Raw genomic sequence first — 15,527 nt, forward strand, 5'->3', positions numbered from 1 at the left:
TACAGATTTAATTATCTTATTTATGCTCTTTTTCTTCCACTTCTTTTCTATGCAGTCGATTGACCAACCAATATTAATTACAAGCTGTTTTGCTGATTTACTGTTGGTGTAGTTTTTGGTCACTAAAAATCTGCTTTCGAGCGTAAGGTCAGCGAGCGTGACTTTTGACATGATGTCAAGGTCGGAGGTCAACCCTGCTGATGCGGAGCCTATGGGAACGCATGAGAGCACAGTGATTATTTCTTACGTGTAACGCTAATTAGCCACTAATGTTTGCTGCTAAGACCAATTTCACAATCATTAGTGCTCAATGCACAGAGGTGGACATGATGCCAACCACATGCACGGACGTGTGTGTGTGTGTGTGTGTGTGTGTGTGTGTGTGTGCGTGTGTGTGTGTAAAATTCCAGTGTCAGTCAGAGGTTGATGGAAAATTAAAGAATTGCATCGTGGAAGAACGTTGAAACAAGTTTATGCGTCGTGGTTTAATTGATCCGCGGAATGACTGAAGCTGTGTGTGTGTGTGTGTGTGTGTGTGTGCGTGCGTGCGTGTGTGTGTGTGTGTGTGCGTGTGTGTGTGTGTGTGCGTGTGTGCTGAAGCAAATATAGTGACGGCTGTGCGTACAGATGTAGGGAAACTACTTTAAATTCACTTCAGCCTGGCTGAACCTTTCTGTTCAGTAACAAGTGCAAAAACTTTAACCATCAGTAGCTCAAGCACACACATGCACATGCCCGTGCACGTGCACACACACTAAAGTAAAGCAATTAATGGCACATCTGTCACAGCTGTGCTTCATTTGATTTGATCATCACCCTCCACCAGGAAGGAGTCACTCTATTTTTACCCTTTCAGACACTCGTCCACTGGAAATGTGCTGTGATGTGAGGTGAATTAGACATTGAAGGTCCAAGATGCACGTGCACGTGTGGATGCTGCAGTGAGTCAGGATGGAAAAGAAATGAGGAATTCATAATCAGTGGCCAACTAAAAAATCCCTGCAGGCTGGTTGGGAGAAGATACCATAATTATTTGGAAGAACATATGTAGGATTGAGGATTGGTTTGTTTTAATTGATGGGGCGTTTGGAACCCGGCTGGGCCGCCTGCAGTCACGTCCGCCTGTTCAGACGGACCCTTTCTTTTTTCGCTACAGTAGGGAGGAGGAATGCACAGCAGCCCTGAACCAAATCCCTTCTTATCTCCTGTTGGAGGTTGAAAGGGAGCCCAGAGGTCAGCTGGTGCACTGGGAGGCACACAGACTGGGTTAACCCCACGGGTCACCACTGGTCCTTGGACTCACCAGCAATCGGGTTAATGACTGTCCAGCTCCGTCCCCGTTGTGTGTTGTTAACAGAACCATTGGCAAAACATACGGGGGGGGTCCAGCAACATTCACTGGCCCCTTCCACATCATCCTTGATACAGACACTAATGAGGCCCAGAGGGAACAGAAGGTGCCGACATTCTTCTGGACACGACACATATTTGTTTGCATCTGTGCACGAGCACGAGGTTTCCACGAGCGCCACTGTTTAATCACCGGCAGGGTGAAACAAAGACAGACCCTCGGACAGTTGTCTTGAAGACATATTAGACAATTCTCAGCAGGAACAGAGGATCCACTACTGGGTCTGATGTCAAACACCTTTGTTGTTAGTGGTGGAACGCTGTGTCGGGATTAATCCACCCGAAAATCTCTCGCATCACAACACTTTTTAATTGTTGAAGCGGCAGTGTCCGGATGTCTCGTCGATGATTAACGTGAACGCGCCTCTTCGCCCGTAGTTCCACCACACAGAGCACGAACACTGAAGCCCTCCTTTCTGCTGCTGACATCATCCATTGGATTAATGAACGCTTGTCAGATGGAAACACATTTTTCAGCAACAAACGTGTTGATATTGAAGACAACATCTATAAATCACTGTCACACGGTGAAGATTGTGCACGGTTATTTATGTCTGGACTCTGTGCGAACACCATGCCACAGGGCCAAAGGACAATAGAAGGAGGAAGAATGGACAGGGTAAAGTCTAGGATGTCGTCATGGCACCTGACACGTGACACGTGACACCTGACACGTCTGTGATATGGTGCCCTGTTGTAGATGTTCAGGCTTTACAATGTGCTCAACGCTCCGCTGCCTCCTCCTCACACCAGCAACAGAAGGCAATCAACGCTTGACTCCTGCCACCCCGCCACGTGCACCGTCCACCCCCCCTCCCACACCGGGCTGACGCACGATCAGGCAGGAAATCAAATAAAGAAGAGTAGAGCCGACCCGTTGTCCAGGGGATGAAGGACGGCGGTACGAGCGCAGCTAAACTAACAGCACACAACAATCAACGGAGCCCTGAGCAGCGCCTCCATTACAGCAACGTGAGGTCATATGATGCAAAGAGCTGAAGCCAACAGGCACCTCAGAACAAACAGGGGGCATTTCAGCATAGGATGGGGTCAGGGTCAGTTAGGGTTAGTTAGGGTTAGGGTTAGTCAGGGTTAGGGTTAGTCAGGGTCAGGGTTAGTCAGGGTAGGGTTAGTCAGGGTCAGTCAGGGTTAGGGTTAGTCAGGGGTAGGGTTAGTCAGGGTTAGGGTTAGTCAGGGTTAGGGTCAGTCAGGGTTAGGGTTAGTCAGGGTTAGGGTTAGGGTCAGTCAGGGTTAGGGTTAGGGTTAGTCAGGGTTAGGGTTAGTCAGGGTTAGGGTCAGTCAGGGTTAGGGTTAGTCAGCTCATGGGTCAGGGTTAGTCAGCTCATGGTTAGGGTTAGTCAGCTCATGGTTAGGGTTAGGGTTAGTCAGCTCATGCTTAGGGTTAGAGTTAGGGTCAGTCAGGGTTAGGGTTAGTCAGGGTCAGGGTTAGGGTTAGTCAGGGTTAGGGTTAGCATTAGGGTTAGTCAGCTCATGGTTAGGGTTAGAGTTAGGGTTAGTCAGGGTTAGGGTTAGTCAGCTCATGGGTTAGGGTTAGTGGGTCAGAACGAGTTAGGGTTAGGGTTAGTCAGCTCATGGTAAGGGTTAATCAGCTCATGGTTATTGCCAACAGAACCCACGAATGGACCAATCGAATGGACCAATCGGCCCCCCCGACCCACTCGAGGGAATAAAATGAAAAGCTTATTATTCAGTTTCCCCACATCTGTACGCACATCATGAATGTGGTTTGATTTGCTCCCCACTTCCATCAGAAGGAGACCCGAGTTGGAACGGAATCCTAATTCATAAAAAAAGCAATCAACCAGTGACGGCATCTTTCCCTGGTGGTGATGAGCGGGCTTAAACCCTTCCAGACTACTATCAAAACAAAGGCCGTCAAATAAGGTGAGGAGAAAATCCGGCTCCCACCACAGCATGTGACCTCCTGGGGGCGGTTGGGTGGCCGGGCAGCCAGCACAGGCCGCACCAGGTATCCTGATCCCTGTCACACTTGGTTTTGGGTCCTCCTGTGATTAGAGAAAGGTGACATGGCTTTAGCCCAAGAGAGCAGACCGCCGCTGCAGGCGGGTTGGCTTCTCCCGTATACCCACTAACCAGCACACCGGCAGCAAAGCAGCGTGGGAACTGAGGCAAAGATGGAGAAAAGTGAAAAAACAGTCTGAAAGCACAAAGGGGAGTTGGGTAAAAACCAGACTTCCATTAGCCGCCACATAAAGGAAATCCCCGGCCAGCTTGTGCCGTGCTTATTCTATGCTACGCTAATATCTTTACAGGCCATTTCTGGGTCACAAACACGACATGTCAGCTGTAACGCTAGCCCAGCGTCTCTGAGCCCACGGGGCCAGAAGACATCCTAACCAGCTTTGCAACGATAACAACTGCCTAGAGCCTCCAGGCATCTCAGGAAGCCGTTTCTCTGCCAATCCTGACAGATGCCGCATTGTTCAGCTGAGTGCACAAAGTGCACGTAACTTTATTTTGAAAGACATCTCTACCTGGCTCAATTACCCACTGTCAGCTCAGCCATGCAGTGAGCAATCAATATGCTCCAGAACAAATCTTTGAGGGGCCCTTTGTGCACCCTATGATGAGTTTTCCTGTGGGTTAGAAGAGAGGAAAGACCTGCAGCAGATCACCAAGACCTGCAGCAGGGCCCATGGGTGCTCCTCTCCCACCCCTGGAACAGATACTCTGCTTGGCTGAGGAACCGGGCCAAATATATCAGGACCAACAAGTCGCAGGTTCAGGTTAAGGCAGGTTCAGGGTCATGAGGACACGGACAGAAAGACCAAAAAATAGCTTTTCCCCAGGGCCAGAAAAGCTCCTCTGCTAGTTGGACTGCACCTTGCCTACAGTGTTGTTGTACATGACTGTACATCCTGCATCATATCTCCTAGAGATCATTCATTTATTCATTGTTAATATTTATACTTTATGTCTATTGAGGTTACTTATCTGTTGCTGTGATAACAAGAGTTTAAAGACTCCATCATCTATCTATGGAGACATGTTTGGACTTGATCTATTTGGAGATCAGAACTGCTTCTTAAGTCGTTGGTGTGCATCTATGAGGAGGAGGCAGAACTTTATACAAGAAGAACGCAGCGGATATGCTGCTAGAAGATAAACAGCGTTTTCTTTAACTTGTCCTTTCTTTAACTTGGTGTATACAGCAGGGTGCATGTTGAACACACTCCCGGAGCAGCTGCACTCATCCCAGGACACATCCAGGAATATTTATGGTGGATCCAAACAACTCTGATGATGGGAAACGGTCCTTGGACCCAACGGTCAAGCTCGCTGCTGCAGAACAAAACATGTGCACACAGACAACAGCCGTGCGCGTCGCTTTAACAATCGGCATCGAGCATTCAAAACGACAATTGGGGCTCTGATGAGCAGGAACGCGAGACGACCGTGACATCTATCGCCCCCACGCGCAGCCGCGAGCGGCTTCATTCACAAATACCGGATTCTCCACGCAAACCCACTACAAAGCACCCACATCACGCACGGGCGTGTGCGCCACAAAGACATGACGTCAACCTGCGATAACGGCCGAAAAAAAGAAGTCTCCGAACAGGAGGTGATGCGGCGCGGCTGCGCGCGGATGCGCGCGGCTGCGTGGCTGGAGGTCCACGAGCGTTTCTCGGGGCTTCTGCACGAGGCTCGCGGGCTTGTAAGTAAATAAACAAACCAACAAAGACGTCAGCACCACCAGACTGCCCTTTATCTCTCTCTATAAGCTGATGGTTTTACACACTCCGCACTCTTTTCCGATAACTTTGTAAATCCCCCCAGTTTGGGGGTCGACAGGCTGACCACTTTCTACGGCTTTTCCTCGCGCTCCGACACAGCTCTACTTGCTACTCCGGCTCGGAGGCGTTCGGCCGACGGTCTTTCTTACCTTAAAGGTGAACGCCGTTGTGTCCGGCTTCCGGCTGCATGAACGCCGTCACTTATCCGTTTTGGTAGGCAGCGAAAGCTGTGCGACCCGCCGCGCCTCACATCGCCGTGCCAGGCTCCAGACTGAGGTCGCTCCGCCAGCCGAGCTCCGTCCAGCACCGCTGACACGCGCTGGGAACGCTCAGGCTCCGCCCACACGACGCCGGTTCGAGTCCCGCGGGGCCGGTTCCTCCGCTAATCTCCGCTGTTGTAGCGCAAATATTTATAGGGTTCATGGCGACACAAGCGAAACATTGCGTGCAACTGAACGTCGTGCTCGATGATGTGTAGGTGCGATGCCTTTGTTGTTATGCGCGAGACCGTATTCCAGGGAAAGTAGTCCCGCAGTGGCACCATCTGGGCAGAAGCAGCAAAGAATCTCTCGAGACTTTTTTAGCCTTTATTTACCTTCCTGAAGATATACATATCTACACACAGCAAACCAAACCTCACAATAAAGGTAGGGAAATAGAGAGGGGTGTGTGTGTGAGAGAGAGAGAGAAAGAGAGAAAGAAGTGAGCCAGTAATTCGGATTTTGTTCGCAAAATATCTAATTTTTTGTGTTTTCAGTAAATGCATGGGCCCGGGGGGGGGGTTGACCTGAGCTAAAATCCGGACGTGACGTAGAAGGTCTGCGACAGTAAATCGTTTCCATGGAACCGAGAGAAGCCAATTATTGGAACTACCAAAACAGCTACAGCTTAACGTTTAGTTTCGTTGCTGACCTATTTTGTCTCACTTTGCACAATGTCTGCACAACAAAACAGCGGCAATATGGAGACGTTGTTGTTTTCGTTGGAGATTTTGATCCGAAGCGTCCGCATTGAGAGAGAATGCGACACTTCCGGTGAGCTGGCGGTCGGAGTGCGCCTGCTGGATTTCCCGACGCTGCTGATTTATCAACAGCAGAAAAGCAGTGATGGAATCATTGAAGGTGAATACATCTTTAACAGGGGCAAGTGCTGTTTCTTCAAAATGAACATACATTCAGTCCACAACCAGCTCTCCAACACCCCTCTCTATGCAATGGTACTGGATGTAAAGGAGGACATTCCTAAATTACTCGGGACCTCGCTCATTTCATTGTCAAAAGTGATGGACAGGATCAGGGTGGATGTGACTGATCATGGTGCTGCTTCGTCCTCTTACGGTGAAAGGGGCCGTTTCAGTATCTGCAGCTTTGATGGGGAGAAGATTGGATCAATTTCTCTCAGTTATAAACTGCTAAATCTGGGAGTTGGTTTGCTACCGCATGTTGCAGACAGCAGCAGTATGAAGAGTGTCGGTATTCGAGGAAAACAAGGTGACTGTGTTGCAGGGACCATCAGATCTTTGCCTCCAGAGAGCGGTAGTGACTGCTCACCCCCTGTAAGTGACAATGAGTTAGTCGTAGACGATGCTTGTTCGGACAGTAAGAACTTTAACAGCCACAGTGATCACACAGAAACTGATGCCAACTGGGAAGATTTCACAGTATTTTGCCCACCGTATCTTTTCTTCTCTAATACCTCAGAGGAGAAGTATAAAAAGCAGCAAGAGGCCCACAGTTTACTGAATCTTGACTTGGGACCACTAGCATTCGAGGACACCTACACAGAAGAGGATACTGTTGAGAAAATAGATCCAAATACTCCAGCTCTAAGAGTGAAATATGAGGAAAACCTTTTAAGAAACCAACAAACCCAAACCAGTGAGCTAACATCAAGCGAGTTGGGGGGAGCTTTACAACAGTTGCCCCTGCTGAATGCCCTGCTCGTGGAGCTGTCACAGCTGAATAATCCAAATCTGCCAAAACCTTTACTGATCCATCCAAATCTTGCATGGATTTACAGACCAGCATCCACAGAACCTTCCACCAGACATGGAAGCAAAGCACAAATGATACCAACCGAGGCAATGCAGAAGACTAGACTGCAGGCTGGCTCTTTAAAGCATTTCCATACTCCAAGAACCTGTTCTGCACCAGCGTGTAGGACTGCAAAAGAGACAAACCAGAAGGAACAACCTCCACCCAAGAATAAAAGCTCCAGGACAAGTCCTGGGAAGAAGCTCGTGTTCGGCACCACCCGAGCATTTCAGCTAAGGCTAAAGAACGTTTTGCATCTTAGAGAGAACCACTGTGAATGTGTGAACGTTACAATGAGCAAAGAACAACCACGTGTGGAGACGAGAAGGAAGAGTCAAAGAACCATGAGGTCTGCAGGAAGGAAACTGGCAGGGGAGCAGCGTGAAAGTCTCAATGACAATACTGAGATGGCGAAACACAGCAAACCGTGGGAGAAAGAACAAGACGGACGTCTTTCAGGAAAGTCAGACAAGTCAGCGTCGGATGGAGACGCGACAGTTGTTAATGTGGATTTTGACACTGTTGGGAGAAATGTCACCAATGAAAATCAGTCCAATGTGAGTCAAACACCGTCCGAGTCTGGAGAGCATGCCAGAGAACGCGAGTCCCCAGCAGGGAGCAGACGGTACGGCGCCGCCTTTTCACACTCCAGCGTGGACGACCACGAGGAAGCCGACTACAGTGATGACTTCAACAGCCTTCATGCTAGTGATGCCCCCTCGCCCAACCCTGAGAGTAGCCTGGAGTCCTCCAGAGCCAAGACCCCGAGGTCTCCGTTCAGTCCTGACGCCTGTCACTCTGGTTCTGAGCGTGTCAGAACTGCGCCCACCCCCCTGCCAACCAAATCCTCTGGCTCTCCTCAACACTCCCTCAGTGGCAGGCGCCTCATACGGCCTCGAACCACCACCTCGGCCTTGAGCTTGTCCTCGGATGATGTCCAAGTGGACGGGTCATTGTCATCGCAAACCAGAATCAATTCCAGAAAACAGGCAGCGGGATCAAGCTCCGGCACCGACAGCTGGACGTCCCGAGGAGGTGGAATCAGCAAGTCGCCCCAAAGCAGCAGCCCGGCTCAGGGACTTTGTGCACAGTTCCAGTCCTCCGAGGAGCTCATGGATGACCTTGGAACTCTGAACTTTAGAAAGGAATGTCAGAACATATCTGATTTATTAGCCAGCAACCTGCCTGCTTACACTATATAAAGACATAAACATGGAATATCAAAAATTGTATGTGTTCAAATAAATGTGTGTTTTTTTAAAAGCAGGATGGAATAGGCACTGGCCACGCTAACGAGGATAGAAAACGCCTCCATACCATTTATGCAAATCTTTTAAGATACAAACTTTCATTTCCAGCAGAGCTGTCGGTGCTCCTCGTTTCATAGTGGGGGGGGGGGATATTTATCCATGAGATAATTTCTGAATTTCAGTGTAAAGTTATTAAACGTTGGTTAAAAAATAAAGGAATTTTAAAGGTAATGTTTTCTGTTTTTAAAAGCAAAACATTATTATTGAAGTCAACATATTCGTGTGATTGTAACAGTTAAAATAGTTAAATAAGCAAACTTCCATAAAAGAACCCTGTTGCGCGGTTGCGTGCTGTCCCCACTGCGCATGCGCACGCTCGGTCTGTGCGGAAGTGCTGCAGTATTTTGTCGAGCAGAAGAAAGAAGCTGAGATGTTTAAACACGTTTTTCTGACTGGACCTCCAGGTATGTCCTCATGTCTCCTGATGCTGAGAGGTTAAAACCGAGTTCCGCAGCTTCAGTCATTCCGCGGATCGATTTAACGTGTTTCAACGTTCTTCCCCGGTGCGATTTTTGCATTTTCCATCAACCTCTGACTGACACTGGAATTTTACACACACGCGCACACACATATAAATGTGTATATATACTGCTCAAAAACATTAGAGGAACACTTCGAAAACACATCAGATCTAAACGGAGGGGGGATTGATCTTGAATATCCTGATTAAAAAGTAGGTGATGTATTAGTAACAAAATGATGCCAGATAATTTGATAGAAATGAAATGATCCCCCTATAGGGGGGGGGGTCGAAGACACCCCAGAAATGATGCAGCAGACTGGTCCATTTAGCCAAAATGTCACTGTAGCAACTCACAATGATCCTCAGGAGTTTGTGTGGCCCCCACCTGCTGGTCCGCATGCCTGACAACATCGGGGCTCCTACTGAGACCACGAATGGTGTCCTGGGGGATCTCCTCCCAGATCTGGACCACGGCATCACTGAGCCCCTGGACAGGCTGAGGATCAACCTGGATGGACCTAAACATAAGGTCCCAGAGGTGTTCTATTGGGTTTAGGTCAGGTGAACGTGGGGCCAGCCAATGGTATCAATTCCTTCATCCTCCAGGAACTGCCTGCAGACTCTAGCCACATGAGGGTGAGGGTTAGGACCAGGAGGAACCCAGGAGGAACCCAGGTCCCCAAGCAGCAGCGTAGGTTCTGACAGTGGGTCCACCTAATAGCAGTCAGGGTGCCATTATCTAACCTGCAGAGGTCTGTGCGTCCTTCCAGGGATATGCCTCCCCAGACCACCACTGACCCACCACCAAACCGGTCCTGCTGAGTGATGTTGGGCAGCATAACGTTCTCCACGGCGTCTCCAGAACCTTTCATGTCTGTCGCATGTGCTCAGGCTGAACCTGCTCTCATCGGTGAAGAGCACAGGGCGCCAGTGGCCTAGTGGCCGGTTCTGGTGGTCCATGGCAAATGCCAGTCGAGCTCTGCGGTGCTGGGCAGTGAGCACAGGGCCCACTACAGGACGTGGGGCCCTCGGGCCACCGGCCTGGAGCCTGATTGGTCAGAAACACTCACACCAGTGGCCTGCTGGAGGTCATTTTGTAGGGCTCATGTGCTCATCCTGTCCCCCCCTCCACAGAGGAGCAGATACCGATCCTGCTGAGGGTTTCAGGACCTTCTACGGCCCTGTCCAGCTCTCCTGGAGTAACTACCCGTCTCCTGGAATCTCCTACATGCTATTGAGACTGTGCAACCTCTGTAGCGTCCAGGTCCCGCAGCATGCTATCAACAGAGATGCTGATCCAAGCCAAATGAAGAACTAGAGCAGCAGAAAGTCAGTCAGTAAAAATCAGCCAAAGGAGGTGAGGAGGGAAACGTATCAGCGGCCTCCTGGTTTGGGGGCCGTCTCATTGTTGCCCTCTGATGCCCCTGGGGTTGATTTCATTAACAACAACGCAGCAGCAACTGATGAACAACCCCCGCTGCTACTGAACCGACCAGATCAATATCCCAGAAGTTTGACTGATAGGTTCCTAGACTCTGGTGATAAAGTGTTCCTCTCATTTTTTTGAGCAGTAAATATATATACGTGTGTGTGTGTGTGTGTGTGTGTGTGTGTGTGTGTGTGTGTGTGTGTGTGTGTGTGTGTGTGTGTGTGTGTGTGTGTGTGTGTGTGTGCGTGCGTGCGTGCGTGCGTGCGTGTGTGTGTTTAATTGCTGCAGTCAGTATGAGCCTTTTATATTTAGAATCTAATAAGATGTGAGCCAATTTCTGCCGTGTGACAGACCATTTCCTTTAGAATTTGGAATCAGCATAAAACCCAGCAATAATCAGCCTGTAAAAGTAAAAACCTACTAAACGACTGCAGTAATGATGATGATGCGCGTTCATTTCACAGCATCGTTCCTTTGTTTCCAGGTGTTGGGAAAACCACTCTGGTCCACAAGGCCTGTGAAGCTCTCCGGTCCTCAGGGATGGAGGTGGAAGGCTTTTACACAGAGGAGGTCCGAGAGGGCGCCGGCAGAGTCGGCTTTGATGTGGTCACAGTGAGAGGAGAGAGGCGACCTTTGGCCAGACTCGGGTAACTCTGTCCCGTCCCCCCCCCCCCCGTAGCCACATCTGTACCGACATTTTAAACTTTTATTTCCAGGGAGGTTTCCAGCTCAGCCCGGGGCAGACGGGGGTACACAGTGGGGCGGTATGTGGTCGACCTGCCTTCCTTTGAGAACCTGGCGCTCCCCCTTTTTAGCTCTGTACGGCAGCTCCACACGTCATCACTGCTGCACGCTCCTAAAAGGACCAGTAAGGTCCAACTGCTCAAGGTCGTGCTCCTTCATTCTCCTCCAGGTGGGCTCGGCGAACAGGGGCAGCAAAAAGGTGTTCGTAGTTGATGAAGTTGGCAAAATGGAGCTTTTCAGCCGGTCGTTCATCAGCTGTGTGAGACGGACTCTGGACGAGCCCTCCTGCACCATCCTGGGCACCGTCCCTGCTCCCAAGGGGAAGCCTCTCGCTCTGGTGGCGGAGGTCTGGAACCGGACAGATGTCAAGGTTTTCATCGTGAGTACAAGCACGAGCACCCTCCTCGGGGGGGGGGGGCATATTTGGGTCAGTAGCTGCAGCTCAACGTTTGCACTATATCTACTTATTCTGAGCAGCCGGTCAAGGCTGCTCGCTAATGCAAACGTGCTTTTCCGTGCATTATCCTCCTTCTGGGGCAGATTAATTCTAAATCATGCGTGTCTGATTCAACAACAAAGGGTGGGCTCGCGTGTCAGAATGATTCATCACGGAGGGGTCGGCTGTAGATATTATCATGCCAAACGCTAGGCGGCGTTGCGGGGGTTATCATTCCAAGGTCATGGGACATTACTGAAGCTTTCAACATATCAGATGTCATTTCAAAAGTGGGTCAGAGGTTATGTGGTTTGGGACTTGTCTTTCCATAATCACATCTTCATCATGTGGACGAGACGTTTGCGTTCTGACGCTCTGACCCGTCTCTGACCGTCTCTGACCCGTCTCTGACCCGTCTCTGACCCTCTCTGACCCTCTCTGACCCGTCTCTGACCGTCTCTGACCCGTCTCTGACCCTCTCTGACCCGTCTCTGACCCGTCTCTGACCCGTCTCTGACCGTCTCTGACCCGTCTCTGACCCCTCTCTGACCCTCTCTGACCCGTCTCTGACCGTCTCTGACCCGTCTCTGACCCGTCTCTGACCCGTCTCTGACCCGTCTCTGACCATCTCTGACCCGTCTCTGACCGTCTCTGACCCGTCTCTGACCCGTCTCTGACCGCCTCTGACCGTCTCTGACCCCTCTCTGACCCGTCTCTGACCCGTCTCTGACCGTCTCTGACCCGTCTCTGACCCGTCTCTGACCCCTCTCTGACCCGTCTCTGACCATCTCTGACCCGTCTCTGACCCGTCTCTGACCGTCTCTGACCCGTCTCTGACCCGTCTCTGACCGCCTCTGACCGTCTCTGACCCTCTCTGACCCGTCTCTGACCCGTCTCTGACCGTCTCTGACCCGTCTCTGACCCCTCTCTGACCCTCTCTGACCCGTCTCTGACCCGTCTCTGACCCCTCTCTGACCCGTCTCTGACCCGTCTCTGACCGTCTCTGACCCGTCTCTGACCCTCTCTGACCCGTCTCTGACCCGTCTCTGACCCGCCTCTGACCGTCTCTGACCCCTCTCTGACCCGTCTCTGACCCGTCTCTGACCCGCCTCTGACCGTCTCTGACCCGTCTCTGACCGTCTCTGACCCGTCTCTGACCGTCTCTGACCCTCTCTGACCCATCTCTGACCCGTCTCTGACCCGCCTCTGACCGTCTCTGACCCGTCTCTGACCCGTCTCTGACCGTCTCTGACCCCTCTCTGACCCGTCTCTGACCCGTCTCTGACCGTCTCTGACCCCTCTCTGACCCGTCTCTGACCCGTCTCTGACCCGTCTCTGACCCTCTCTGACCCGTCTCTGACCGTCTCTGACCCGTCTCTGACCCTCTCTGACCCGTCTCTGACCCGTCTCTGACCCTCTCTGACCCCTCTCTGACCCGTCTCTGACCCGTCTCTGACCCGTCTCTGACCGTCTCTGACCCGTCTCTGACCCTCTCTGACCCGTCTCTGACCCGTCTCTGACCCGCCTCTGACCGTCTCTGACCCCTCTCTGACCCCTCTCTGACCCGTCTCTGACCCGTCTCTGACCCGTCTCTGACCGTCTCTGACCCCTCTCTGACCCGTCTCTGACCCGTCTCTGACCCCTCTCTGACCCCTCTCTGACCCGTCTCTGACCCGTCTCTGACCCTCTCTGACCCGTCTCTGACCCGTCTCTGACCCTCTCTGACCCCTCTCTGACCCGTCTCTGACCCGTCTCTGACCCGTCTCTGACCCCTCTCTGACCCGTCTCTGACCCGTCTCTGACCCGTCTCTGACCCGTGTCTCCAGTCCATCATGACATTTGCTGAAACGTTTCCTGTTCAGGTGTCCAAGGAGAACAGAGATGCTCTCCTACAAGACATTTTAGCTGCACTCCGTGACTGCCTGAGAGGACCCGTGTGAGGCGGCGCCGGCGCTCTACCACGGGTAAGACTGCAGCCTTTCTGCTGAGTTTTCCAGCACACAAACACACGGTGACGTTAAGTGGCGCCTCACAGGTGGCAGGTTTGGACCCCACGAGACACTCTGAGCTGTTTAAGCGTTGGTGTGCCACGTGCACGCGTTCATGGAAGCTATTCCATTTTGTTTTCACGCAGCCTTAAAGTGGATCGCCTGCTGAATAATTGATAGCGAGCTGGAGCGCAGCGAGGCGGCTCGGATGGGAATGCCCTGTGCTCTCGGACCCAGATTCCTCCTTTTTCCCAGAGATCAGAGTCTAATTTCTCAGAGACTCTTGTGTTGAATTCAAATGTGTTGGAAAATGAAATCCACTCACAATACTACATTTTGTTGGTAAGAAAGTAGCGTGCGTTTATTCATTTTTGCTTCTGGGATCTTCTGTTGTGTTTTGATGCACTGATTGTAACGCAGTCAATATTAACAGTGCCGATTATTCATCAACCTGTCAGGGAAAATAAATGCTAAATTTAGCTGAATAAATGGTTTCACTCATGTGTAACAAGAGTTCTTTCTCCCCGTTCCTTTTCTGCTCATGAAACCAGGCTTTGCTACACGTGAAGGAAATTTATTGTTTTATTCATTGTTAAGTAACAGCAAACATTTCTGATTTTTTTAATAAAAAAAATCCCTTTTTAGAGCAGTCGGGTCGATCGATGGTCACTGGACTTTTTATTTCCGTGTTCTTGGCATTTTGCTGAGCGAACAGTGAGAATAATAATCCTGAAAGGAGCCGATAGTGGCAGCTACGCTACAAAGGAATAGCTTCACTTTAATCTGAGGGATTTGGGATTCCAGCTGGAGAGACAATGGAATTCCTATTCTCGTGCAGCCAGTTTACCTTAAGGGGTAAAGAGGGGGATGCAGGATTTGGAAGAAATGAGGGAGTCCTTGCCAAACACAAAGACAACTGGTGCGGGCTGTGGAGGTGAGGAAGACCTCTTGTCTGAGCTGGAGATGATCACGTTCATTGTAACCCTCTATGTTTTAGACCAAAAAGCAAAAAGAGTTTTAGAGCCACTGTTTGAGCTGGCAGACATGGAAACAAGGTTTTAAATAGAAGCTCTCAGCACGAAAGTATCCTGGGGTCATTTCAAAGTGAAATATGTGGAAAGCTCTTTCAGCTTGTGTTGTTTTTCTGGAAGTGAGACAATCTGTCTGGTTGGCTGCAGAGAGAGCTGCCAGCTGCTGCCTGCGTCAGGAGCGCTGCTGCGCCAGCATCTGCTCTCTGGACACGCGTCTGCATCAACTGCCACTAACACTTGCTGATTTGGCTTCAGAATTAACGTTGCGTTAAATGGTCAAACTGCAGAACCCCCACAGCCCAGCAGGGCGGATGGGGGCAGCAAAGCTGCTGAAGGGGAGTGACTCCTCGTTGGGAGGTGCTGCACCCTGCAGCAGCATTATGCAACACAAGTAAAGCTGCCAGTTTCCCCAGTAAAGGGGCGACAGATGCAGACCACGTGTTGTGATATACCATAGAAATGTGGTGTATCATTTATAGCAGCGATTCTGAGGTGGAGCAGAGAAACCAACAGAACTGAGCAGTTTGCTAATGAATCTGCAGCCTTTAATGATGAAGAAGCTCAATAGCTAAAGCCCCCCCCCCCCCCCCCCCCACACACACACACACAACATACACACCGTGGGTTTACCTGTAGCAGCCCCCCCCATGGTGGCGTCTCTGCAGAGAGACATCGGCATCGTCTCTGGGGGACAGATGTCTCTATGGCTCTGCTAGCCTGTAGCCAAGAAGCTTCCAACAATCCTGAAGGAAAGGGAACTGGCTGGTGTGAGGTGGGGGGGTGAGGAGGTGCCGGAGCGTGGTCCAGGACATTTGTCTCCAGTTATTGCACTTTGTGGTACCAACCCAGGAGGGGCAGCGGCTCCAGAGGGCAGTCACACGATGATGGATACAGTTTTCCATGT

General features: G+C 50.8%; 3 protein-coding genes across 3 annotated transcripts in view; 2 read left to right on the forward strand and 1 right to left on the reverse strand.

Annotated features, from left to right (window-relative positions):
* Nucleotides 1-5,523, reverse strand: part of LOC101076233 (signal-induced proliferation-associated 1-like protein 2) — a 38,714-nt gene extending 33,191 nt beyond the window's left edge. The window contains exon 1 of the mRNA XM_029835354.1: nt 5,339-5,523. The gene's annotated coding sequence lies outside the window, so the exon portion shown is untranslated. The remainder of the gene's footprint in view (nt 1-5,338) is intronic.
* Nucleotides 5,524-5,628: 105 nt separating this feature from the next.
* Nucleotides 5,629-8,698, forward strand: map10 (microtubule associated protein 10). Its single transcript, XM_011620681.2, has one exon. It carries the CDS (start codon nt 6,124-6,126, stop codon nt 8,422-8,424), a length of 2,301 nt encoding a protein of 766 aa, XP_011618983.1. The 5' UTR covers nt 5,629-6,123; the 3' UTR covers nt 8,425-8,698.
* Nucleotides 8,699-8,827: 129 nt separating this feature from the next.
* Nucleotides 8,828-14,101, forward strand: ntpcr (nucleoside-triphosphatase, cancer-related). Its single transcript, XM_003978100.3, has 6 exons — nt 8,828-8,936; nt 10,909-11,071; nt 11,141-11,243; nt 11,338-11,547; nt 13,467-13,568; nt 13,739-14,101. The coding sequence occupies exons 1-5, from the start codon at nt 8,903-8,905 to the stop codon at nt 13,542-13,544; spliced, it is 588 nt and encodes a 195-aa protein (XP_003978149.1). The 5' UTR covers nt 8,828-8,902; the 3' UTR covers nt 13,545-13,568; nt 13,739-14,101.
* The last annotated feature ends 1,426 nt before the right edge of the window (nt 14,102-15,527 follow it).

The sequence above is a fragment of the Takifugu rubripes genome, chromosome 4 (genome assembly GCF_901000725.2).
Source record: "Takifugu rubripes chromosome 4, fTakRub1.2, whole genome shotgun sequence".
NCBI classification, from domain to species: Eukaryota; Metazoa; Chordata; class Actinopteri; order Tetraodontiformes; family Tetraodontidae; genus Takifugu; species Takifugu rubripes.